This window comes from Ursus arctos, unplaced genomic scaffold (genome assembly GCF_023065955.2).
Source record: "Ursus arctos isolate Adak ecotype North America unplaced genomic scaffold, UrsArc2.0 scaffold_3, whole genome shotgun sequence".
NCBI lineage: Eukaryota > Metazoa > Chordata > Mammalia > Carnivora > Ursidae > Ursus > Ursus arctos.
In genome coordinates, this window is record NW_026622985.1 from 100583378 (window position 1) to 100611075 (window position 27698).

The window sequence follows — 27698 nt, forward strand, 5'->3', positions numbered from 1 at the left end:
AATAAATCTTAAAAGTTCTCATCACAAGAAAAAAAGATGTGTAATTGTGTGGTGGTGATCATTTTACAATATATGTTAAATCATTATGTTATGCACCTGACACTAACAGAATGTTGTATGACAATTATATTTCAATTTAAAAAAGACACTGAGGTTACAGCTATTAGCTAAAACAGCTATGGTATTGTAGAATTTTTGTGATTCGTTCATGTTGACTAAATTTTTTAAATGTTGAACTGGCAAAATCACATGTTTCAAGTTGAGCACAGCCCCCAGGCCACTTGCTTGCCATCTATGTATTACACAGACACACTGGGGAGGGAGGCCATGAAGATCAACACCGTACGATGTAACCAAGTATTCTGGGCTTGGAGAGTTTTCTTTTAGATGGATTACCACAATGACATCCTAGTAAAGCACCCACAGCATAACTGGCTTTGAATGACGCTATTTCTTAATGTACTTTTCTAAAACCATTTACTAAGATAATCCAAAGTAACCTGGTGGATGTGATTGTTGGAAGTTGGAAAACACCCCCCCCCCCAAATGAGTTAATTTTAGCAGAGCTACTCAGTAGCCAACAATCAGGTAGCAAGAGCAGTTGTTTGTCTGGATCCATCATGGATCAAGACAAAAATATTAACTGTGTTAAGAGACAGCAAAGGGGAAGAAAAGTCTTCTTTGACCCTCTTGGATTCCTGGCTGGGTCTAAAAATTAAACTGACAAAGACTGTTTAACAGGAGAAAAGCACACAAGTATATTTAGTACAAGTTTTACCTGACACAGGAGGCTTCATAAAGAAATGAAGACCCAAAGACAGAGACCTATTTTCCACTACATCTGAGGAAGAGAAGGCAATTGTGGGAACTACGACAGGTTAAGGAGTGTGAGGTAAGTGTGTAAACCAGGGAACTCAGCAAGGCCTGTTAGGATTCTTTGAGATGAGGATGCCCCTTTCCTCTGCTATAGGGAGGACATCTCTCACAAGAGGGTCTCGGACCTGTTTTAGGCAAGACGGGAAGAAGGGTTAACCTCAAAGGCCTTCAGCTTAAATATTCAATATGCCAATGAGCCGCATGTGAGAGTACTATAACCTGAACCTGACCCCATGTTTGCTTTCTGCAGGGGTGTAGACATACATATAACTTCTCTAAAATGGTGTGAGAATTGTATCTCTGGTTCTCACACTAGTGTTACGGGATAAAGTTCTCTTTAAGCCCCAATAATCAGGAATAATATTAAATTCATAAGCCTAAGTCATGACCTGTATCTGCCCAGAGAGGGAAAGACTTAAGATCAAACATTGCACTGTCCTCGGCAGATTTTCCATGAGTTTTGTTGAAAAACTGCAAGGTTCTCAGGCCTACATGTGGAAACACACACACTACAGTTTGTCAAGGAAATAGCTGGTGTACAATATCAAAAGAATGCCTGTACAAGCTTGTACTGGGGGTGGGTGAGGAGTAGCACATGGTCTTTTGTGAATACACGATCATCTCTGGATGCAGCCTAGCTAGACCCTGCGTACAGGGCTGAGGTGGGCAAGTCAGGGACCACAGATATTTGTGCCCTTGAGACCGCACACTTCCTTCTGTTCCATCCTCCGCAAGTACATGGCTTCCATCCCTGAGGGCACTTTGCAGATGAGTTAAAATTTTAGGTACATGTTTCTGAACCAAGCATAATTACTTTACAGCATAATTCTTTCTTACACAATGTCTCTAGGATTTTTAAATTGTTGCAAATGATTAAACAGTTGCAAAAATAGAATTCCCATATCCCCTTCACCAGCTTCCCCTCATGTTAACACACCATAGTAAAATTATCTAAACCAGAAATTGACAATGATACAAAAGTGTTAACTAATCTACACATTTTATTCAAATTTTGTCAACCCTCTCTGGGACGTTTTGTGAATAAAAACTTTCTTTGCCAACGTGAATGCTAATGTGTCTAAAAGAATACATCTTCTAAATTATAATTCAAGTGTATCTGCTAAAGTCACCATATTAACTGGAGGTTTCCAGACAGCAGAATGAGTCACTGACAAGATCTACAGAAGTCAAGAGTAAATTTAAGTATTAATAATTCAAAACACAAGATTAGTGTTTGTTTGGTACATTAACAGAGGAGAATATTCTTCAAAATCAGTTTATGAGATACATTAATTAGAGGATTTAGGATATAAAATTTAGAAAAAAGCTCAATTTTTATGGACATTTAGTTCATGAAAATAGCATTCAAATCACACATACTGTTTAATATATGGTTCTGTCACATTGGCTCGTCATCTGGGGAAACAATAAAACTAGTCAAGGATAGGTTAGAATTGCATTCAGGTGCTCCTATCAGATCTGAGTACAGCCGTCTGGATACATGAGGAGTCGCCATCTCCACAGAAGCCAAGGAGGGAGGCAGGGCAGCTGTGCATTCAGTGGGCATCCAAACTCTTCAAGCTGTCTGCACCAGCAATTCATGATCTGAAGTGGCTCTTGGAGTCCCAGCTGTCACATCCTGTCCATCCATGGCACCATCAGCAGGAGAGAACCGGGGAGGTGGGATGGTGCTTCTTCTGCCTGACTGGCTTCTTCCAAGTCATCTTTCTGGAGGTCCCACATGATAGGCTGCATAAACTCCCAGGTCAGATCCAAGCCACATGGCCACACCTACCTGCAAGGGAAGCTGGGCACACTGCCACCCTGATTAAAACTGGGGCAGGGTTGCCTGGCATGAACAGTTACTGTGTGGCCACTGACATCTCTGTACAACCATTATCTCATTCCTTTCAACAAAATAAATCTAGATAAAGTGTTGATGAATTATGAAAAAAAAATGAAGACATAAAAGTAGTTAGGTTTGGGGTAATGAAAATGATCTGAGATCACATGGTGAGGACGGTCACACAACCCCAGGAATATACGACACATCAGTGAGTCATGTGCTTTAAGAGTGAATTTTATAATATGTGAATTATATCTCAAGTAGATAACGAAAAATACTGGGATATATTTTTAAGTCTTAGAGTAGAGAAGGTCTAAGTATGACACCAAAAAATTATGGGAAGTTGCAAATTTTGACTACTTCAGAATTTAAAATGTCCATACAGAAAAATAAAAACCCAATGTGGAAAAATACACACATCAGAAAGACAAACATTTAGTCCATAATATACAGAGTTTTTATAAAACAATGAAGATATTATGAAATACCAAAAGAAAAATAGGCTAAGTATATTTAATGATAATTCACAAAAGTAGAAATACAAATAGCTCTTAAAAATTAAAGTTCCCCCCCAAAAGTTATTAAAAATGCAAAGAAAAACAATTCAATATTTGCCTCTCAGGTTAGCACTAATGTAAAAGACTGGCAAAATCCAGTGTTAGCTAGAGAAACACAGCTTCACACACTGTTGATGAGAGTATATATTGATAGGGTCTCTCGGGAAGTAGTTTGAAAATGTGCATTGTCTTTGATCCAAGACTTTAGCATCTAGTAAATAGTGGAACTGGGTCACCTGAAGCAAGCCGCTGCTCCAAACCAAATCCCTCCAAGTAATTAATAATAAGACATATGTATTTGGTCTTCCTCCCCATTCCTGGCACAGAGCTAAATTAAACCTGCGGAATTTCCTAAGTGATAAAATCAAGGTGTCTTCTGATACTCATTAAGAGGCCCCTTTCAACCATATCTGAGCTTATGCTAATGTGCTGTCTTTTGGAAAGCCCCTAAGGATGGTCAGTGGAACCAACTACTTTGTTGGTCCCACCCTTCTGACCTCTGGGGAGTGGGGAAGGGCTGGAGGTTGAGCTAATCACTAATGGCCAATCCTTTAATCAATCATGTTTATGCAGTGAAGCTTCCATTAAAAAAAAAAAATCCCTAACTGAAGGGATTCAGAGAGCTTCCGGGGCAGAGAGCACATGGAGGTGCTGGGAGGCTAGTGCACCTGGAGAGGGCATGGAAGCTCTGCGCCCACCTCCATCCCTGGCCCCGGGCAGCAACTCCATCTGGTGTTCCTGAGGTGTATCCTCTGTAATAAACAGGTCATCTAGTAAGTAAACGGTGCCCCAGAGTCCTGTGAGCTGCTCTGACACATCACGGAACCAGAGGCGGTGGTGGGAACCCTGATTTATAGCTGGTTGGTCAAAGCACATGGGACAACCTGGACTTGGGACTGGCATCTGAAGTAGGGGTGGGTAGCCAGTCTTATGGGACTGAGCCCTTAACCTATAGGGTCTGCACTAACTCCACATAGATGGTGTCAGAATTAAATCAAACTGTAGGATACTGATGTGGTTGGTATCCACAGAGAATTGGGAGAATAGCTTGGTGTAGAAAAAAACCCCACAGATTTGGTGGCCAAAAGTGAAGTACTGAGAATACAGAAAAAGAGAAGTTTTTCACCACTAATTTCTAAAGCAATAATAGAACAATGTGCTAAGATATATGTAAAAATCCATTTGTTAGTACTTATACCCATTGAATATGATATACCAGCTACACGGCATGACAGAACAGCTACAGCCACTCTAATACTAGAGCATGTCCTGGGTTCTTAGAGGCCACTGTTGATCAGCAATATATCTTTTAATAAGAGCTTTTCAAGAGAGAAGACATTAAAACATTCACAAAGGATTTTTAATAACTGATCAAACTTTCCTCCTCAGATTCACATTTAAATCTCTACCCCCTCACATGCAGACAGTAAAGCTCTTTCTGTTCACACTGACCCTCAGAAATCATATATATCAGGTGCTGCTACCCTACTTTTCATAACCTGTGCTTGTGAACTTGACTTCTACAGTATGTTTAGGAAGAACGTAATACCAAAATCACATTCGAGAATAACTGGGCTTTGTCTGAATTTCCTATTTGATCACATTTGAACTTGAAAACACTGTTACCTAATTGAATTACACAGAAAAGGAAGCTAAATAACTTCTCTTCAAAACTAGGCCCCAGCTCTACTCCTCCAAGAAATATGTATCAACCACCTAGTTTTGAAATTTTATAATCCATTTTTTAAAGTTTCAGCAATTTCTATTGATTTTAATTACATTTTTTGCAGTGCAACAAGTAATCTGCATACATAATACTTTTGCTTCAGTATTATTTGCGATAATGAATTCTACCTAATATTCAAAAGCCAAAAAAGGTTTTTGTGTTTGTTCATCTTTCAACTAGATCCTGGAAGTCACGTTTTTCAAACTAAAGTTGACCATTCATTAGTAATAGTGTGGTTTGTGTCTAGTACTCTAAAAAATAGAACAGAAAATGCCAGCACACATCACATACAGTAAAAGTAGGTACTACTTTGTTAAATTTTTGTTTACATGTATAGAAGTATGGGTGTGTGTTACAATGTAAAAAAGTATTTCCTACTGTGGTCAGAGAGCTGGAAAGCCACTGCTGTTAAGACTTCTGCCAGTGAATTCACCAGATGCCAAGGGCATTTATTCTTCTGAGAGCTCTGGATTAATAAGAGGCCTGGACCACAGGTAGGTGTGGCTCAGTCCTTTTATGGAAAAGATTAGAAGAATCAAATGTATCTAAATAACCCGAACAATTAGATGACATACATGATTTCATTGCTGATGTTACATTTTAGCTAAAAACGGTTGGAAGAAACTCATCTACCAATAACTCCACAACAAAAACAGAAAGAAAACATTCATTTCTTCCTCAGTCCAACATCTCATCAGAACCATGACTGCCCCTTAAAAAACTGACATGGAAGTAACCTACATACACCCTTAAGTTTTAGCCACGATGGGATTCAAGATGTAAAACTAAAACAAAAACACATTTGAAGGCTTATAAGCCAAAACATGAAATCACTTTTTGTAAAATTTTAATTTCTAAGACATTTAAAAAGTCACACTAAAAGTACCTCATAGAAACACACAAGGCCAACAGATAATTTGTAAACAAAACACTCTGTAAACAAAAGTAATATACCAGTGCATCTAAACATTAGTTTAAAAGTAACATCATACCAGTTTTTTTAAAGTCAGTACTGCATATATGCTCATATTTTTAAAAAATTATTTTAAGAACTCTACCTTTATACATTAAATACTGTGCTAACACTAACAACAAAGAAAACCACACAGGGTTTTCAAACGATGTAAGCCTATGTTGTAGGCAGGTTAAGTGGTTACGGAGGCACAGAGAGGTAGGTCTACTGTGCTCCAGCAAAGCAAGGCCGATGTCGACGCCCCTAAGAACACGTATACGGAGTACAAGCCCTGAATACATCCAAGAGTCAAACCATGCAGGAGATTTCATCCCCATCCACTAATCAATCAACCTCTCAGTGTGGCGCTGAAGGAACTAACCTGTATGTGCACACGTGTGCACATGCATGTGTGTGCAATTTTCACAGTCTCTTCTTTTAGGTCTATTTTTATATAGAATATATATATAAAGCTAAGTAAATACTGAATCTAAGAAATGCCTTGGAAAAGTCAGTAAAAATTACAAATGTTATAATCTATAAAATTTATAATTTTAAAATAAGTATCGCAGAACCAAATATTAAGAACTGGCTAAGTCTCCTCAAGAAACTTTTTAACTACAGTGTCTAATGCCCCTTTAAAGTTGACCCTAAGGTGAGAAAGAGTCAACAGAGCTTCTGACTTCACACAGTCACCTAGATCCCCCCACCCAATGAGAACAAAACGGCCATCCCCAGGGCCACTCTGACCGTGGGCACAGGGCACTCTGGCATCAGGCCGTCTGCGGCCTCCTTCACTAGCACAACAACTACAATGAATGAGAGACCTGAGGGGTACCTGTCCTTACCAGACTTCAAGGGCTTGGCCTCAGTGTGCTGCCACCCATTTCTGTCGCGGCCTCATGCAGCCAGCCTCTAGTGTGTGTCCAATAGAAGCACCTGCATTTAGACTAAGTCTCTCACTTAAGAGGAAGACTCTTGTGTATGTGACCAGGAATATACTCTTTACAGAACCCCAAGTGCTTGTAATCATGCAGCAAAGAGAGCATAAAACCACCTGCATTTGTTCCCATGAAAGGCATCTGAGACCCAAGGCTCAAAGCTGTACCTCCACACGAGGTGTATCCTCTGTTCTCAAAAGCAATGAAGTGCACCCAGTAACAGCCATAGGAATTTATAATACATTTTACTGCTTACTAATCCAAACCTAGCCTAAGTTTTTCGATGGAAAGAAACTTTCAAATGAACAAAGAATTGATACAGACATTGAAAAGTTTAATATTTCACTCAGAAAATTTCAGACATCTTACAAATACCCAAGAACTTCCTATGGATGTGCCCGGAAACCAGTGTAAGTTACAAGTGATGTTCTTTTAAGAACTTTCTTTTTCTTCTCCCTTTGATCTAGTCTGCTCAAAATATGGATTGCAAGCAAATTTCAGTAAAAATCAAAGCTTGCAATTAATGTGTAAATAGGTGTAATTACCAGTGAAATTAGGAAACAGCTAACTTCTATTAATTTTCTCAGTATGCAGATCCTATGCGGAAAGATTTACCAATACTAGACCTGTGGTATTCACAGAGTGTTGTTTAGAATCACAAAATGTTCTTTTACTTTAAAACTGGGCTGTACTTTAATGACAAGAAAAGCTCAGAAGGAAATGCAGAGGAAAAATAAAGGAGAGGTATACTCAATGGAACCTAGGAATACACAAATTTTTCTTATTATTTTGGCTCTAAGTGGAAAATTTTTATGACAAATATATACAGTCTAATTTTCATAAATTTCTCGAAAAAACCCTTTAAACTCAACAAGTTGAGAAAAATGTTCTTTTACTTTTGTCTGAACACAGACAATCTGTCACCATACACATAGTGCATGTGAACATACGTATTTATAGAGACTGCATAACTACGAAGTGTGTGCAAAGGGGCTCATCTCTTATTTCTGCATGCACAATTTTCAGTACTCTATCCTCGTGGATGGTAACACAGAGTTCAATTTTATAGTTTTTATTCAGTGGACTTAAAGTCAAGAAGCCATCCCCCAAATTATTTACAATTTAATAACTGAATGATTATCGGATCATGAAACACTGAAAAACTATTCTTACATCATGAATGCTGACACTGTGCAACTGGGTGTTAAACTAGTAACTTTTGTAAATCTGAGGTTTAAACTGGCATATACGAAAAGTAACCAAGGCCTGAAGAATGTGTTGACAGAAGGGGTTTCTACCACAGAGCATTTGCAGTTTCACAGCGGACACAGGAGCACAAGGAACTGAGGGATTTTTGAAAAAAAGCTTAAAAAATTGAGTGTACATATAGCCTATAAGGCAAAATCTAAGTTACAAGTGTATTTGACACTGGCAACTATGTTATGAGAGGTAATACTGAATGCTGTATACATAAGATGTCAGAGAACTATGATTACATAATACTTCCTACACAGCTTACTACACCGTACAGTGGAAGGTATCCCCCCATGGTTGAAAACCATGGATCAGGTTTTCAAAAGAATTTTGTATTTTTCCCTTGACTCAAAGTCCAGTCAATGTCATTCTGAAATATAAACCAGAACTATGCTTTTGCCTTTTTCTCTAAGGAAGTGAAAAATACCATTTGCATACTACCGTTCCAATGCACCCACTGCAATACCAGCATATATAAACCTGCATTTTTGCAGGGCCTTCACTTCACATACAAATACCAAGGATGCCTTTCACAACGGCTTCTCCATTTTGAATAAAGTATATAATGGGATTTAACTGAATTCTTAGAAAGCCCCAAAGTTTGCCTTTTCTAACATTGTCATATGGGTGATTGTATCAACTGATGCAAGCAAATGTGTCCACAGAAGAATGTGCTGCCCTGAGGAACCTGCATTTGGCTGGAAACTATAGGGTCCATCACACACTTAAATGAGAAGGCCTGTGGCAGCCAAGTTCTTAGGAGGTTATGAAAAAACTGGTGCTGCCAGGCCCAGGCCCTAAATGTGAAGCACAGTCAGTGCGCGTCATTTCTGACTGACGGGGATGTCGGGAGTGTGGGGCTCCCAGGTCTCTTGATCGCAGAGTGCTGCTGCGTGGTGTCTCACAGTGCTTTGTGATGCCCGTTTGCAGACGGCTTTGATGTTTCTGAATCCCTTGAAGTATTTGATAAGTGAAGCTTATGAAGCCCTGCAGAAAAATTAAGAAAATGGTGAGAAATGATGTAGTGTTGCGTGGGTGGGCAGAGGGCTAACGAGGCAGAGTGTCGAGTGTTACTGTGAAAGCGGTGATGTGCTTGCTGGCCAGACCCCCTTTAGGATGAAAGAACTCTTGTCCCCACTGGAGGCTCCCAAGGGCCCTAAGCAGAAGACAGTTGTCTTTTAGGAAGCCTTGCCTTCGTCTCAATTCCATGAAGCTCTGGGGCCCGTGGAAGCTTCTGCTTTCTTCTCTCTGCACAGTTAGTTCCTTCCCCACTTGCTGCCCTCCATCCAATCCCAAGAGCACCCTCTCATACACCTCCTCCTGCAAGCGTGTCCCAGCCCCAAAGTGTGCTTCCCAGGGGAACTAACCTGAGACAAGTATGATCCCATTTTTGTTTTAAAATACACACATGCAAGTATACATACAGGAAGACATAGAGAAAAACACACCAAAATATTAAACACGCAATTAAGAGGAAAAGCAATGGAAAACATGACCAAAAAGAAAGAAGAAATGGCAAAAGAATAAATTGAACATAAATATTTCATTATTCAAGGATACTTCACAGAATAAAAAGTTATCGCTATGTTTTAAAGTTACGTTAGTTCCCCTCTGTATCATACATCAGCCATTTACATAATGTACCTGATATATACAATAATACTGTGCAACTCACAAGGATAACAGGGAGAAGAAAATCTAAGAGTTTATGTGGCACCAAAGCTCTCAGCACTTATTAATAAAATGAAGCACAAAGATGTTCAAGAATACATAACCAGCACATCTATGGAAAAGATTTTGAGGAAACATTTTTACGAGGCTCAGACCTTTGTGACACATCAAAAACATACTTGGATAAGATTCTATTCCCCTAAGATTCCAGAAGTCTATCTACCTGGCAGTTAAGCAATTTTATATCGCTCTTAAGTACAGCCCTCTGAATTTTAAAGTTTCTACCACCTGCATACCTTAATGCAAGAAAAGGTAAAATTAAGCCCGTCTATGATGGATGAATGGGAAGGAAAAAAAAAAATTCAATCCAACACAAGAAACAGTTCTGGTCCCAGGAACGGCCAAACCACTGAGTGACAACAGGAACCCACAGCTGTTGGGTGTGGGGAAGCGTGTTTAAAGAGGGCCTGCTAGTGAAGGAAGTAGGTGGAGAGAGAACCAGTGGGGTAATCAATACCCGAAGTGAAAAGGAATCCCCTCTGAGGATAATTTCCATTATTACTTCCAAATTTGGGCACAGCACAGGCTTCACATCTTTAAAGAAAACTACAGTGTCTCTCTGCAGAAACAATCACCTCCACCACCATCTGGTTTTTATCTACTATGTACCAGATACTCTATGAGACAAATACTATCATTATCAATTGACATAGCAGCAGAGGAAAAAAGCCTACAAAACAAAGGAGGGGGAGGAAATAGTTAAATTTTGTAATCATATTATGATTCCAGCGAAATCAAATTTAAGATCTCAAATCATTCACACATTATTACATATACTTGATGAGGAACTTTTTCTACATATAATGCATTTCTTCCTTAAAGCATTCCAAAGAGTAACAGAAAACATTTGGAAAAAAAACAAATCCATCTATTAGTTTTACACAAGTGTTTTAATTCTACTGCCTGTTATGGTCAAAGAGCTGACACAACATACATGACTTCACCTTAAGTTAAACGATATTTCACTATATTAATAAAGACTTCCTTAGAAAGATGATATCCAGAATACTGAACTCAAAACCAAATTTACTGCAATTCGTCTACAACCATCTCATGTTAGTGACTGGTAAATGGTAACTTACCTGACATTATGGCTAACTTATCTCACTGATGCTACCACGGGCTTAAAAATGAAGTTCTAACTTTAGACATTGGGCTGAGAGAGCTGCTGATTCCCACCTCACCCTGCAGAGTTTAACCTGGACAGCATTATGAAACCTAGGCATGAAAATCCATAAATTATCTGGTGCTTCAGCTGAAATGAGATGTCACTTTCACTTCTAGGCACTATTGTGCCAGCCATCCCCTCACAGGGTAAATTTAATAAAATACAGATGAATAGATAATTTGAAATCTTTTTTCCTTCCCAAAGGTCATCCCTTCAATCACAGGGGTTGGAAGAACTTGGTGGGGTGCAAAGTTTTATTGTTGCTTAGAAGGCTGAAGTTATCTGGACCTTAATGAATCAATCACTACGTAGCCTTTTGCGACAGCTTAAAGCCACAAGAGAATACAGAGGATAAGCACTCAAATGATGTCAAGTTAGGTAAATGACCTAATGTTAGGGTTTTCTACAATAAATCACTGCGTTTCCCTTCTTTTATTCTAAAATTACTCCAAACCCAAGAGGGTTTATATAGCAAGACAGTTTATATTGCCCTGGTATTCCTTACAATATAAAATAAAACTTATAAAAATATAAAATAAAATAAAAACATATAAAATGTTTAGTACTAATGTGGAAGTAAGCATGAAAAACTCATTCATAAGTTACATTTATACCCTTTATACCTTAGCCAAACCTAAAGTTTTTAAGACTGTCACAATGCATGTGACTTACGGAATACATGATAATGAATGCCCTCTCTCCTATTAATGACAAGAATATTAATATTTTTATCCTGAGTTATTTGGCTTACTGAAGAGAATTATGCATCAGCCTGATACTTCTAAAATCCAAGTAATCAAAAGAAATCTGTAACTAAAAAATGGTAAGAGGTATCATTACCAAAAAATAAGTCTCTAGCCCATTATTGGCCTCACCTCACCACGACCACCATCATCATAATAAAAGAGCTAATTTTATTGAGCTCTTATGATGTGCCAGGACTTTGCTTAGGCCCTTACAAGAAATATGCCAGTGAATATTTACAACAGTCCTTGAAAGAAGAAGATACTGTCACCATTTTACAGATGAGGAAGCTGAGGCTTAATGAGGTAATTTCACACAAGAGCATAACCAGTAAGTAGTGGGTCAGAAATGGGACCTCTATGGTTTCACATAGCAGGAAAAATGAACAGATGAAGATTTAAAATTAATTCAAATGACAAAATTAAAAATTAGTAGAAAGAGAGAAAAAAAATATCCATAAATCTCAGAATTACCTAGGGCCTTGAAAAGTTCTTCTCGCACAGCAGAGGTGAATTTTCTGACCAGACACAATGTTGTCACAATAGCAAAAAGCAAATTGTAGGATAATACAATATAGAAATTTCCCAGCCAATTAAACCTTCCAAAGTCTCCAAGTAGATCAAATCTAGTGATTCCTGTTAAAAATAAATAAGATAACCCTTAATAAAATAGGGTACAATATACTTAAATACATGACAAAATAAAGTACAAGTCAGATCAAATTCCACGGACTTTCTCGTTTGTTAGTGGGATTCCTAGTTAGAGTATGTAATTGTTACCTTGTGGGACAACCTCAGACAGCCCTAACCTACCTTCTCCACACGTCACAGTCTCTTGGAAGTGATGGGGCTGGAGTGAATGTCCCTTGGCACTCACTCCACTTACACTGACAAGAAATCTACTGTGCTGCTCATGGAGAGAATGGGCACAGCGTGCTCAACTGAAACAGGAAACAAGCATCATGACGGAGAAGAAACCTGACAGACCTTTATACCTCTCACCTCCCCGCTACTTGGTCCCTCTCTCCATGCAGGTCCCAGGTCAAACATTACCTCCTTGGAGAGGGAAACTGTTTCCTCTACATATAACAGCTGGACCCTCCACAGCCATCTGTCCTAATTACATTTCTTTGTAGCTCATGCTACCTGAAATATTTCTTTTCCTTTCTGGTTTATTTATTGCCTACTTTCCCCACTAGTATATAAAGCCTATGAGAAAAGGGACTTTGTTTTTTTCACTCCTATAATCCTAATGCCCAGAGCAATGCTTGTACATACATAATAGTTACTACATGAATGAATAAACAACCAGGGTGATTCCTTTCTGGGTTGGTGGGGTGGGGGGCAGTGGGAATAAAAACATTATTAATCTGAGCTGGAACCACAGGCTTGTGGAGTAAAATGGCAAACCTAGAAAGGCAGTTATCTCATACATACATTGAAGTTACTTAAATTCACCTATATACATTTTAAAAAACAAGTCTTTTTATTCAAAAGAATAATTCAAATAGTCATCCTATTCAGTAATAATATGCCATAGGCCAAATACTTATTGGAAAGAATACGTGAATGTTAGGATTTTTCTGACCACTGGTAAATAAATAAGTAAACGGCATTCAGGTAATTAGTCAAGTGACAGATGATGGGACTGTTGACAATCTTCAAGGAAGAAAATGAAGAGCTAGTTGGGGCCATATAAAAATCTAACCATAAAGGACTATATAAACAAAATCTTGTACACCTTTATTTTTGAGTGGTCTAAGGATTTCAAGAGTAACCAAACTTCATTTCACTCTATCAGCTGACTTTTGAACTTAGCTCTCATCCCCACCCAAAGCAATCCCACCACCTATTACAGGGACAGACTCCACAAAAGCAGTGCATAGAGACAAAAGAAAAACCTTCACACCCAAAAGTATCACAAAAATAGGAGGTTTCAAGAGTAGTTCTTTTTTTTTTTTTTAAGATTTTATTTATTTGTCAGAGAAAAACACAAGGAGGGGAGAGGCAGAAGGCGAAGCAGCCCCCCCCCCTCGCTGAGCAAGACGACCAGTGCGGGACTCGATCCCAGGACCCTGTGTTCATGACGTGAGCTGAAGGCAGCCACTTAACCGACTGAGTCACCCAGGAGTCCTAAAGAAGTAGTTCTTTTATGGCCACATTTACACAGGATCAATGTATTTGAGCTGTAGAGACAATAATCTACCATAATATTTTAAAGAGAAGATTAATAAAAACATACAGTAAAATGTCTTTTTAAAGAAGGTAAAGGAACCCAGACCCCAGGAGAATATGCCACGTAGACTACACATCATGAGTCATGGCAACAATCATGGCCACAGTTTCTCAGATAAAAGCCTTAATAAAACTTTACTTTGGGCGCCCGGGTGGCTCAGTCAGTTAAGCATTTGCCTTCAGCTCAGGTCGGGATTCCAGGGGATCGAGCCCCACGTCAGGCTCCCTGTTCAGTGGGGAGTCTGTCTCTCCCTCTCCCTCTGCCCCCCACCTACCTCGTCCTCTCCTGTGCTCTCTCATATAAATAAAAAAAAAAAAATCTTCAAAAAAATAAACAAAAAACTTCACTTTGTCAAAGGAATACAGATCTAATTATATATTTTATTTTTCAAACAAAGTACTATTTAATTTATCCTAGGAAGTTATCTATAGACAAGACACAGTCCTTCCAAAACAAATTTCAGTGATTTCAGCCCAAGGATCCCAGACAAGAAATTTATTTGATCTTTAGGACCAAATACTCCTTTGAGAATCTGGTGAGAGCCATAGATCTTTTCCCAAGAAAAACACAGATATGCATATACACACAAAATCCTGCATATGATGATGCTGATTTGTGGAGAAACTGATAGATCACAAAATAAAAACCCTTGTCCAGATGATCCAGAAAAGTCTTACCTGGTCTCAAGACATTTTTAATCACCATTAGCAAAAATAAAATTAGAACACATATACCCAATATAGGTGCATTTAATTATTTTAAAACTATATATGTACTACTCACTGGCTTTTACATTATATACAAAGGACAGACTTTAAAAAAAAAAACAATAAATGTAAATAGGAGTTCTCAGTTTCTTCGCACAGCCCAGTGACCGACTCTGTGAATGCTGGGGGGACAAACCACTTTGGACAGCACTGGAACATACCAAGAAGTGACTGAGCCGCTACCCTGAACCTGGCCTATGTACCGCACTGGGACAGCAGTGCCACACGCTGAGCTCAGTGAGGAGAAGAGTGCACTTAGCACAGGGACAATGGAAGGTACCTTATGAACAACGGGAAGTGCTTTCACTAGGACTTCTTGGTGGATTCAACTTGGTATTCTGAGAGTCAGGGCCAAGACTTCATATGAAACCCAAGACAGAGAACGGTCTCCTCTTTATAGGTTTGGTCCCAGGGACATCTCAGGTTAACCTCATAGACAGAAATCCAGGAGCCTATTGCTACAGTGCACCAAAGCACTAGGCAAAGTATCAGATTAGTTCTAAAGACGCTGTTGTTCCAAATGTAATTTAAATACCTAACTAACATTGTCTGATTAAAAGATCACTCTGGAGATACGAGTTAAGATGGCGGAAGAGTAGGGGTCCCCTTTCTCAGCTGGTCCCCTGAGTCGAGCTGGATATTTACCAGACCATCCTGAACACACACGGAATCAGCCTGAGACGCAGGAAGATACATCTGGATCTCTACAAATGAACATCTCCAGTGCTGAGTATTGAGGTACGAAGCGGGGAGCCGTGAAACCGTGCACAGATATCGGAAGATAAACGGAAGGGGGAGGGAGCCGCCCCGTTCGGGCGCCGGGAAGCGGTAGCCACCTGCACGGGGGAGCGGGCGGACTCGCGGACCGGCACCTGCGTGAGAGCAGACAGAGACCTGAGCCGGGGAACAAGCGCAACCAGACTGAAGACCAGAGCTCCAGAGTGCGGGAACCACACTGAAACGGAGCTCTGGAGCGCGCGGGGGCGGCTGGAGGCTGGCGGTGTTAGAAACACAAAGGACAGAGACGCAACGGCCCTGGAAGTGAGGGCTGGGACGCCGGGTGTTGGGCACACATCCCGGGACACTGTAGGGTTTAGCAGCACCAACAGAAACAGAGTTAAAGTGGCCAGAAGAGCACAGCGGAGAGCGGACTGCAATACCTCCGTTCTGAGACAGAGGCTGGGATTCGGCCTCTGCTGCTCTGACTCTCAGAAGAGGCACAGCAAACCGCCAGGGAAAGCTGCCAAAGAACAAAAGCCTGGAAATACTGGCTCACAGTGTGCCCATCCCCATCCCCCCTCGCAGGGGACAGGGAAACTCCACCCAAACAGGGTTGCCTGAGTACCAGTGCGGCAGGCCCCTCCCCCAGAAGGCAGGCTGAAAAATTAAGAAGCCCACATCCCTAAGGTCCCTACAAAACAAGTGCACACTGCATGGGTCCTGGTCAATAATTTGGGCTCTGGGCATCCCCGCAACCTCTCCTCATCAGAATTACGAGAAGGAGAAATCCCCCCAGCAAAGAAAAGACAATGAGTTTGTGGCCTCTGCCACAGAACTAATGGATATGGATATAACCAAATTATCAGAAATGGAGTTCAAAGTAACATTGGTCAGAACGATGTGTAGACTTGAAAAAAATATTAACGAGAATATAGAATCTCTAAGGGTGGAATTGAGAGCGAATCTGGCAGAAATTAAAAATGCTATGAATCAAATGCAGTCAAAACTAGATGCTCTGACAGCCAGGGTGAATGAGGCAGAAGACGAATCAGCAAATTGGAGGACAGGATGGTAGAAGAGAAATCTAAAACAGAAACTGGGCTCAAAAAAATCCAATCTCAAGAATGTAGGTTACAGGACATTACTGACTCAATGAAACGATCCAATGTCAGAATCATCGGCATCCCCGAGGGGGTGGAGAAAAACAGAGGTCTAGAAGAGATATTTGAACAACTTACAGCTGAAAACTGTCCTAATCTAGCAAAGGAAACAAGCATTCGTGTCCAAGAGGCAGAGAGGACCCCTCCCAAGCTCAACCACGACAAACCTACACCACATCACGTCATAGTGTAATTCGCAAATATTAGATCCAAGGATACAGTATTGAAAGCGGCCAGAGCAAAGAAATTTCTCACGTACCAAGGCAAAGGTATCAGAATTATGTCAGACCTGTCTACACAGACCTGGAATGAGAGAAAGGGTTGGGGGGGCATTTTTAAAGCTCTTTCAGAGAAAAACATGCAGCCAAGGATCCTTTATCCAGCAAGGCTGTCATTCAGAATTGATGGAGAAATAAACACCTTCCAGAATCGCCAGTCACTAACCAATTTCGTAACCACGAAATCAGCCCTACAGGAGATATTGAGGGGGGTTCTATAAAGGTAAAAAGGCCCCAAGAGAGACACAGAACAGAAAGTTACAATCTATAGATACAAAGACTTTACAGGCAACATGGCATCATTAAAATCATATCTCTCAATAATCAGTCTCAATGTAAATGGCCTAAATGCTCCCATAATGCCACAGGGTTGCAGATTGGATAAAAAGAAATGACCCATCCATTTGCTGTCTACAACAGACTCATTTTGAACCTAAAGATACATCCAGACTGAAAGTAAAGGGATGGAATACCATCTTTCACGCCAACGGACCTCAAAAGAAATCTGGGGTAGCAATTCTCATAGCAGACAGACTGGATTTTAAACTAAAGACTATAGTTAGAGATACAGAAGGGGACTATATTATTCTTAAAGGATGTATCCAACAAGTGGATATGACAATTATAAATATCTATGCCCCCAACAGGGGATCAGCAAGATACACAAGCCAACTCTTAACAAGAATAAAGAGAAATATAGATAAAAATATGTTAATAGTAGGGGACCTCAACACTCCACTATCAGCAATAGATAGATCACCTCAGCAGAAAATCAACAAAGAATCAAGAGCTTTGAGTGCCATACTCGACAAGTTGGACCTCATAGATATATATACAACACTACCCCAGAACAAAAGAATACTCAGTCTATTCTAATGCACATGGAACATTCTTCAGAATAGACCATATACTGGGTCACAAAACAGGTCTCAAATGATACCAAAAGACTGAAATTATTCCCTGCATATTCTCAGACCACAATGCTTTGAAATTGGAACTCAATCGCAATGAAAAATTTGGAAGAAACTCAAACACTTGGAGACTAAGAACCATTCTGTTCAAGAATGATTCGATAAACCAGGAAATCAAAAATCAATTTAAACAATTTATGGAGACCAACGAGAATGAAAACACAACGGTCCAAAACCTATGGGGCACTGCAAAGGCAGTCCTAAGGGGAAAATACCTAGCCATCCAAGCCTCACTCAAAAGAATAGAAAAATCTAAAATGCAGTTTTTATATTCTCACCTCAAGAAGCTAACAGCAACAGAGGGACAGGAGGAGGCAGCAGGAAGCAGTTGACCACGCACGAGGAAGCAGTTGACCAAGATTAGAGCAGAGGAAGCAGTTGACCAAGATTAGAGCAGAAATCAATGAATTAGAAACCAGGAGAACAGTAGAGCAGATCAACAGAACTAGAAGCTGGTTCTTTGAGAGAATCAATAAAATTGACAGACCACTGGCAAGACTTATCCAAAAGAATAGAGAAAGGACCCAAATTAATAAAATTATGAATGAAAAAGGAGAGGTCACAACCAACACCAATGAAATTGGAAGGATTATTAGAAACTTTTATCAACAGCTTTATGCCAATAAATTAAGCAATCTGGAAGAGATGGAGGACTTCCTGGAAACTTATAAACTACCAAGACTGAAACAGGAAGAAATTGATTTTTTAAACAGGCCAATTAATTATGAAGAGATTGAGTCAGTGATAAACAACCTTCCAAAAAATAAAACTCCAGGCCCGGATGGTTTTCCTGGGGAATTCTACCAAACATTCAAAGAAGAAATAATACCTATTCTCCTAAAGCTATTTCAAAAAATAGAAACAGAAGGAAAGCTACCAAACTCATTCAATGAGGCCAATATTACCTTGATCCTCAAACCAGGCAAAGACCCCATCAAAAAGGAGAATTACAGACCGATTTCCCTAATGAATATGGATGCCAAAATCCTCAACGAGATCCTGGCTAATAGAATCCAACAGTACATTAAAAGGATTATCCATCATGACCAAGTGGGATTCATACCTGGGATGCAAGCGTGGTTCAACATTCTCAAATCGATCAGCGTGATACATCATATCAACGAGAAAAGACTCAGGAACCATATGATCCTCTCAATTGATGCAGAAAAAGCATTTGACAAAATACAGCATCCTTTCCTGATTAAAACCCTTCAGAGTGTAGGAATAGAGGGTACATTTCTCAATCTCATAAAAGCCATCTCTGAAAAGCCTACAGCAAATATTATTCTCAATGGGGAAAAGCTGGAAGCCTTTCCCTTAAGATCAGGGACACAACAAGGATGCCCACTCTCGCCACTATTTTCAACTTAGTACCAGAAGTCCTGGCAACAGCAATCAGACAACAAAAAGGGATAAAAGGTATCCAAATCAGTAAAGAAGAAGTCAAACTGTCTCTCTTCGCAGATGACATGATACTCTATATGGAAAACCCAGAAGACTCCACCCCCAAACTATTAGAAGTTATAGAGCAATTCAGTAATGTGGCGGGATACAAAATCAATGCTCAGAAATCAGTTGCATTTCTATACACGAATAATGAGACTGAAGAAAGAGAAATTAGGGAATCCATCCCATTTACAATAGCACCAAAAATCATACGTTGTCTTGGAATTAACTTAACCAGAGACGTAAAGGATCTATACTCTAGAAACTATAAATCACTCTTGAAAGACATTGAGGAAGACACAAAAAGATGGAAAAATATTCCATGCTCATGGATCGGAAGAATTAACATAGTTAAAATGTCCATGCTACCCAGAGCAATCTACACTTTCAATGCTATCCTGATCAAAATACCAATGACATTTTTCAAAGAACTGGAACAAATAGTCCTTAAATTTGTGTGGAACCAGAAAAGGCCACGAATCGCCAAGGAACTGTTGAAAAGGAAAAACAAAGCTGGGGGCATCACAATGTCAGATTTTGAGCTCTACTACGAAGCTGTGATCACAAAGACAGCATGGTACTGGCACAAAAACAGACACATAGACCAATGGAACAGAACAGAGAACCCAGAAATGGACCCTCGGCTCTTTGGGCAACTAATCTTTGATAAAGCAGGAAAAAACATCCAGTAGAAAAGAGACAGTCTCTTCAATAAATGGTGCTGGGAAAATTGGACAGCTACATGCAAAAGAACCTGACCACTCTCTCACACCATACACAAAAATAAACTCCAAATGGATGACAGACCTCGATGTGAGACAGGAATCCATCAAAATCATAGAGGAGAACATAGGCAGCAACCTCTACGACATCGGCCACAGCAACCTTTTTCATGACACATCTCCAAAGGCAAGAGAAACAAAAGGTAAAATGAACTTGTGGGACTTCATCAAGATAAAAAGCTGCTGCACAGCCAAGGAAACAATCAAAAAAACTAAGAGGCAGCCCATGGAATGGGAGAAGATATCTGCAAATGACACTACAGATAAAAGACTGGTATCCAAGATCTACAAAGAACTTCTCAAACTCAATACACAAGAAACAAATAAACAAATCAAAAAATGGGCAGAAGATATGAACAGACACTTTTCCAATGAAGACATACAAATGGCTAACAGACACATGAAAAAATGTTCAAAATCATTAGCCATCAGAGAAATTCAAATCAAAACCACACTGAGATACCACCTTACGCCAGTTAGAATGGCAAAAATTGACAAGGCAAGAAACAACAATTGCTGGAGAGGATGTGGAGAAAGGGGATCCCTCCTACATTGTTGGTGGGAATGCAAGTTGGTACAACCACTATGGAAAGCAGTGTGGAGGACCCTTAAAAAGTTATAAATGGAGCTACCCTATGATCCAGCCATTGCCCTACTGGGTATTTACCCCAATGATACAGACGTAGTGAAGAGAAGGGCCATATGCACCCCAATGTTCATAGCAGCATTGTCCACAATAGCCAAATCGTGGAAGGAGCCGAGATGCCCTTCAACAGATGACTGACTGGATTAAGAAGATGTGGTCCATATATACAATGGAATATTACTCAGCCATCAAAAAGAACGATTTCTCAACATTTGCTGCAACATGGATGGCACTGGAGGAGATAATGCTAAGCGAATTAAGTCAAGCAGAGAAAGACAATTATCATATGGTTTCTCTCATCTATGGAACATAAGAACTAGGAAGATCGGTAGGAGAAGAAAGGGATAAAGAAAAGGGGTTAATCAGAAGGGGGAATGAAGCATGAGAGACTATGGACTTTGAGAAACAAACTGAGGGCATCAGAGGGGAGGGGGATGGGGGAATGGGATAGGCTGGTGATGGGTAGTAAGGAGGGCACGTATTGCATGGTGCAGTGGGTATTATACGCAACTAATGAATCATGGAACTTTACATCAAAAACCAGAGATGTACTGTATGGTGACTAACATAATAAAAAATATTATTATAATAAAAAATAAATAAATAAATAAATAAATAAATATCGATCACTCTGGACAACACACGCAGCTCTTCAATTCTGAAAATCTTCTATAAGACTGAACAGCAAGAAACTTTAAACAATCACTCCCCTAAACCTCCATCTGAGAGTTTTATGTCACAGTAATAAACTGTAAAATGTACTTTTTTGTTAAAAGCAGCAACACTTAAGAAAAAGTAACAATACTTAAAATTTTAACTTAACATTTATTGTACAAACATGTAATACTTCAAAATCTCTATTTCTGGAGAAAGACATAAAAGGGTATTAAGGCAGCATATTTTTAAAATACTACTAACTTTTTTAGTTAGTTGTATTTTTTAATTAGTAGTATTTTTTAATTCAATTATCAAATGCTGTTATTTAACTCTCCTAGTCAAATACTGAAATGTTCACTCCCATCCCGAAGTCATTTCTTTAAAAGATAAGTAAAATACACACCAGGTAAAAAGCCAAGTTAACAACTATCAGAAAGAACGAGTTCTCAATATTTGCTGCAACATGGACGGCACTGGAGGAGATAATGCTAAGTGAAATAAGACAAGCAGAGAAAGACAGTTATCATATGATTTCTCTCATCTATGGAACATAAGAAGCAGGAAGATCGGTAGGAGAAGAGATAAAGAAAGGGGGGGTAATCAGAAGGGGGAATGAAGCATGAGAGACTATGGACTATGAGAAACAGAGGGCTTCAGAGGGGAGGGAGGTGGGGGAATGGGATAGACTGGTGATGGGTAGTAAGGAGGGCATGTATTGCATGGTGCACTGGGTGTTATACGCAACTAATGAATCATCGAACTTACATCGGAAACCAGGGATGTACTGTATGGTGACTAACATAATAAAAAAACATTAAAATAGAAAAAAAAAAAAGCCGAGTTAAGCAGTGGCTAAGTACAGGCCATATTATCTGGATTATCTGTGAATAATACGCACTAAGATGCAGCTAAAACGTTTTATGCATAATTCCTTGAATAAAGATCTTTTTCTATTCTTACCTATACAAGAACCAAGATACAAAACCTCATTTCAGGAAAGAGCTGGTTACTCCACCTACAATATGAATCATGAGAATTTACCTTTGCTAGCCCACCTGGGTTGACTCTGATTTCTAGCAAGCATACTCCTGTTCCTTACTAACAAGAAGAAACTGAGAGTTTATAAAGCTTGACAGACTGAAGGTATCATTAAAGTAACTTTACCAATAACTTTACCAATAAACTTTACCAATAAACAAATAAACTTTACCAATAAACCAGATGTGCTGGCATCTCACACAAATGGCTGACATGATATCCACGGCTTTAACGTAAGATTCCCAAAAAGAATACATACATCTTGTCATAAAAGGATGAATTTATAAGTTAAATGTTCTCTGATAAAACACCAAGATTGGGGCGCCTGGGTGGCTCAGTCAGTTAAGCATCCGACTCTTGATTTCTCCTCAGGTTATGATCTCACTCAGGGTCATTGTTTAAAGCAAAAATGGAAACAATGTATGATAGGGCTTATAATGTGTACAAATAAAATGTATGATAACAAGAGAAGGAGACTGGCAGGCTAGAAATGGAAGAACACTGTTGGAAGTACACTCTTAGTATACTATACTAAGTGCTATGATTTTACATGAAGGGGGACTGTGATAACTTATAAATCTATGCTATGAACCAGAAAGCAACTGTCCAAAAAATACCACAAACAGTTACAGATAATAGGCCAACAAAGAAGATAAAGTGGAATCATTTTTTTAATGCAGCTTATCCAGAAAAATTAAGATAAAGAGGAAAAAGGGAACAAAGAAGAGATGGGAAGAAATAGATTTTAGCAAGATAATAGATTCAAACATAATAATATCAGTAATCATACTCGAAGTAAATGGTCTAAACATCCAAATTCAAAAATGAAAATTAATAGACTGGATAAAAGAGCAAGACCTAACTCTACATTATCTGTAAGAAATGAACTATTTAAATGTAAAGACACAAACAGGTTGAAAGTGCAAGAACGGAGAAAAGTATACTATGTAACTATAATCAAATGTCACACAAAGTAGATTTTACAGCAAAGAATATTACCAAGGATAAAGAATGTCATCATCACTATCATAATTATAAAGGGGTCAATTCATCAAGAGAACATAACAGCCCTAAATACTTATGAATCTAATACGAGAACTTCAAAATACATGAAGCAAAAACAGAAATGTAAGAATAAACAAATCTACAATCTTAATAGATTTCAAAACTCTTCTCTCAATAATTGATAAAATAAATAGTTAGAAAATTAGTAAGGATACAAAGAACTTGAGTAATGTTATCAACTAAATTGACCTGACATTTATAGAACACTCTACCCACGAATACAATACACCTTTTCAGGCACAAAGATATACGAGGATAGACCATGTTCTGGGCCATAAAGCAAGTCTCAATAAGTTCAAAATCATTCAAGTCATATAAAATATATTTCCTCCTCACCTCAATGGAATTAAATTAGAAATCACTAACAGGGGGCGCCTGGATGGCACAGTGGTTAGGCGTCTGCCTTCGGCTCAGGGCGTGATCCCGGCGTTATGAGATCGAGCCCCACGTCAGGCTCCTCCGCTAGGAGCCTGCTTCTTCCTCTCCCACTCCCCCTGCTTGTGTTCCCTCTCTCGCTGGCTGTCTCTATCTCTGTCAAATAAATAAATACATAATCTTTTTAAAAAAAAATCACTAACAGACAAATCACTCTGGAAAATTCCCAAATATGTGGAAACTAAATAACAGGCTTCTAAATAATCCATGGTCAAAGACAAAATAAAAAAGGATACTGAACTGAATGAAAATGGAAACACTACAGATCAAAATTCAGGGGGGTAAAGCCGAAGCAGTACTTAGAAACTCACGGTGCTAAGTGCCAATGTTAGAAAATAAAGAAGATCTCAAATCAGGGAACTCAGCTTCAATTTTAAGAAAGCAGAAAAATAAGAGAAAAATAAACCCCAAAATAAGTAGAAGAAAATAAATAATAGTGAATCAATAAAAGGAACATAGAAAAAGAATAGAGAAAAATAAATGAAACTAAAAACTGTTCCGTTGAGAAGATCAATAAAAATCAATAAACCTCTTGGGGCACCTGGGTGGCTCAGTCAGTTAAGCAGCTGACTCTTGATTTCGGCTCAGGTCATGATCTCCAGGTCATGGGACTGAGCCCTGCACTGGGCTCTGAGCTCAGTGGGGAGTCTGCTTGAGATGCTCTCTCTCTCCCTCTCCCTTTGCCCCTCCCCTGACTCGTGCACGCATGCATGTGTGCGTGCTCTCTCTCTCTAATAAAATAAATCTTAAAAAAATCAATATACCTCTAACAATACTATTAAAGAAAAAGAAAAGAAACAAATTACCAATATCGCTATGAGTAGGTAATTAGCACTGCAGTGCACTGATGTATCTATCTATACTAGAGGGATAATAAAAGAACTTCATGCCAAAAAACCTGACAACACAGATGAAATAAACAAATTCTTTAAAACACATTAACAAACTCACTCAAGAAGAAATAAATAAGCTGAGTAGTCCTCTATCTATAAAAGAAATTGAATTTGCTGTTAAAACCTTTCCACAAAGTAAATTCCAGGTCCAGATGGTTTCACTGATGAACTATATCAAACACTGAAGGGAAAAAAAACCCAATTCTATAAAAACTCATTGTCTTAGTCCATTAGGGCTGCTGTAACAGAATATCATAGACTGGGTGGCTTGTAAACAACAAACACCTACTTCTCACAGTTCTGCAGGCTAGAAGTCCAAGATCAAGGCTCTAGCACAGTTTGCGTCTGGTGAGGGTCCACTCCCTGGTTCACAGACTGCTATCTTTATGGCAGAAAGGGCAAGGGAGCGCTCTGAGGCCTCTTTCATAAGGACACTGATCCCATCCATGAAGGTGGTGCTTCATGACCTATCACCTCCTACAGGCCCCATCCCCCTCATACCATCACAGTGGGGATTAAGTTTCAACATACGAATTTTGGGGGGACACAAACATTTAGTGTATAGCATTCATCCAGCAAATTGAAGAGGAGGAAATACTTCTGGATACTTTCAATCAAGACAGCATTACTCACATAATCAAAGCCAGAAAAAAGTTATTAACAAGCAAAAAGAACTACAGATCTATGCACTCATAAATACAGATACAAAAATCCTAAGCAAAATGTTATCTAGTTAAACCCAACATTTACAAAAAAAAAAAAAAAAAGGATACTATGTCATGACCAAGTGGGGGCTATTCCAGGAATGCAAGATTGATTTAACAATCAAGAATCACTCAGTGTAATTCAGCACATTAATAGTCTAAAAAAGAAAGCCACGTGATTATGTCAGTAGATTCAGAAAAAGCATTTAACAAAATCCAACATCCGTTCCCAATAAAAACTCCAGCAAAGGAGAAAAGAAGGAAACCTCCTCAACCTGGTGAAAGGCATCTACCAAAGTAAACAAGCAAAAAACCACCACAGCTATTATCAGTTAACAGTAAAGGACAGAATGCTTTCTTGCTATGGTGAGAAACAAGTTAAGAATGTCTGTTCTCACTGCTTCTATTCAACATTGTCCTCGAAGCTCCAGATAGTGCTATAGACAAGAAAAATAAATTAAAGCATCCATATTGGAAAGGAAAACGTAAAACTATCTTTATTCACAGACATCATCCTCATCAACAAAAATTCAACAAAATCTATAAAACAGATACTATTACTAATAAGTGAGTTTAGCAAGGTTGCAGAATAAAAGACCAATATACACAAATCAACTGTATCTCTATGTATCAGCCATGAACTATTATAAGAAATTAAATTTTTAAAGAAATACCATTACAACAGATTCAAATGTGCAAGACCTAAACAAAAAATGCAAACTTTGTAGAGACAAATTAAAGAACTAAATAAGTATACACTGTTCAGGGACTGAAAGACTCAATATTGTAAAGATCTTAATCCTCTCCAGTTTGTTCTACAGATTCAACACAATCCAAAACCCTCGCAGACATTTGTGTAGAAAATGACAAGCTAATTTAAAAAGCCACAGGGAATGCAAAGGACTTAGAATAACTAAAACCACTCTCAAAAAGAACAGACTTCACTGCCTGATCTCAAGTCTTACGCTCAGTCTACAGCAACCCAGACAGTGCAGTATTGATGTAAAGACAAACAGAGACATCAATGGAACAAAATAAGAGTCCAGAAACAAACCCACACCCACACATACATGGACAACTAATTTTCCATGAAGTTTTCAAGGCCATTCAGTGGGAAAATGAATAGACTTTTCAAGCAGTGGTGCTACAATAATTGGCTACCCATATGCAAAAAAATGTATCTCAATTCATACCTCATACTATACACAGAAATTAACTCAAAATGGAGTTAATTTCTAGATCTAAGTACAAAACCTAAAACCTAAAAGTATAAAACTTCTAGAAGAAAACACAGGAGATAAATAAGTGATCTGGGGTTAGAGAAAGATTCAGTATACTAATATAACACCAAAAGTACAATCCAAAAAGAAAACTTGGTAAATTTGACTTCATGAAAATTAAGGATGTCTGTCCTTTGAAAGACATTGTTAAAAGAATAAAAAGACAAGCCATCAAATGGGAAAAATATTTGCAGATCACATATCTTGATAAGGAACTTTTATCCAGAATATATAAACAGCACCCAAAACTCAAGAATGAGAAAATAATGCCAATTTTTAAAATGAGCCAAAGATCTGAACAGATACTTCACCAGAGATATACAGACAGCAAATGAGCGTTCTAGTCATCTGGGAAATGCAAGGTAAGTCCACAAAGACATACCACGACACACCCATTAGAATGGCAAATGTTAACTGATGAACTATACCAGTATTGGTGAAGGTGGAGAGGGACCAGGATTCCCATACACTTGTGCTGAGAATGCAAAATGGATAAGCACTTTGGAACAGTCTGGCAGTTTCTTAAAAAATTAAGCATACACCAGGCTTTCCATTTTCTAGTTAATACCCAAGAGAAATGAAAGCATATGCCCATATACAGACTTGGATGTGAATGTTCAAATTGTGGTCCACACATAAAATGAAACACTACTCAACAATAAAAAATGAACTACTGATATATGCAACAACCTGGGTGAATCTTAAAATAAATACACTGAGTGAAAAAAGCCAACAAAAAAACAGTACATATTGTATGACTTCATTTATATAAAATTCCAGGAAACATGAACTAACCTATAGTTAGAAAAAGCAGGTCAGTGGTTGC

The 27698-nt window shown here is 38.8% G+C and overlaps 1 protein-coding gene across 3 annotated transcripts in view; it reads right to left on the reverse strand.

Annotated features, from left to right (window-relative positions):
* The window catches only part of LMBR1 (limb development membrane protein 1), a 180989-nt gene that overhangs the window by 7013 nt on the left and 146278 nt on the right, over positions 1-27698 (reverse strand). The window contains exons 16-17 of one of the 3 annotated variants that reach the window (XM_026479222.4): positions 12269-12430; positions 1860-9139 (exon numbers count right to left, since the gene is read on the reverse strand). In XM_026479222.4, coding sequence (XP_026335007.1) covers positions 9054-9139; positions 12269-12430 — 248 coding nt within the window. In that variant the 3' untranslated portion in view covers positions 1860-9053. Of the gene's footprint in view, positions 1-1859; positions 9140-12268; positions 12431-27698 lie in introns of those variants that run through there. The other 2 variants (XM_026479220.4, XM_057304482.1) reach the window with 2 other exon arrangements.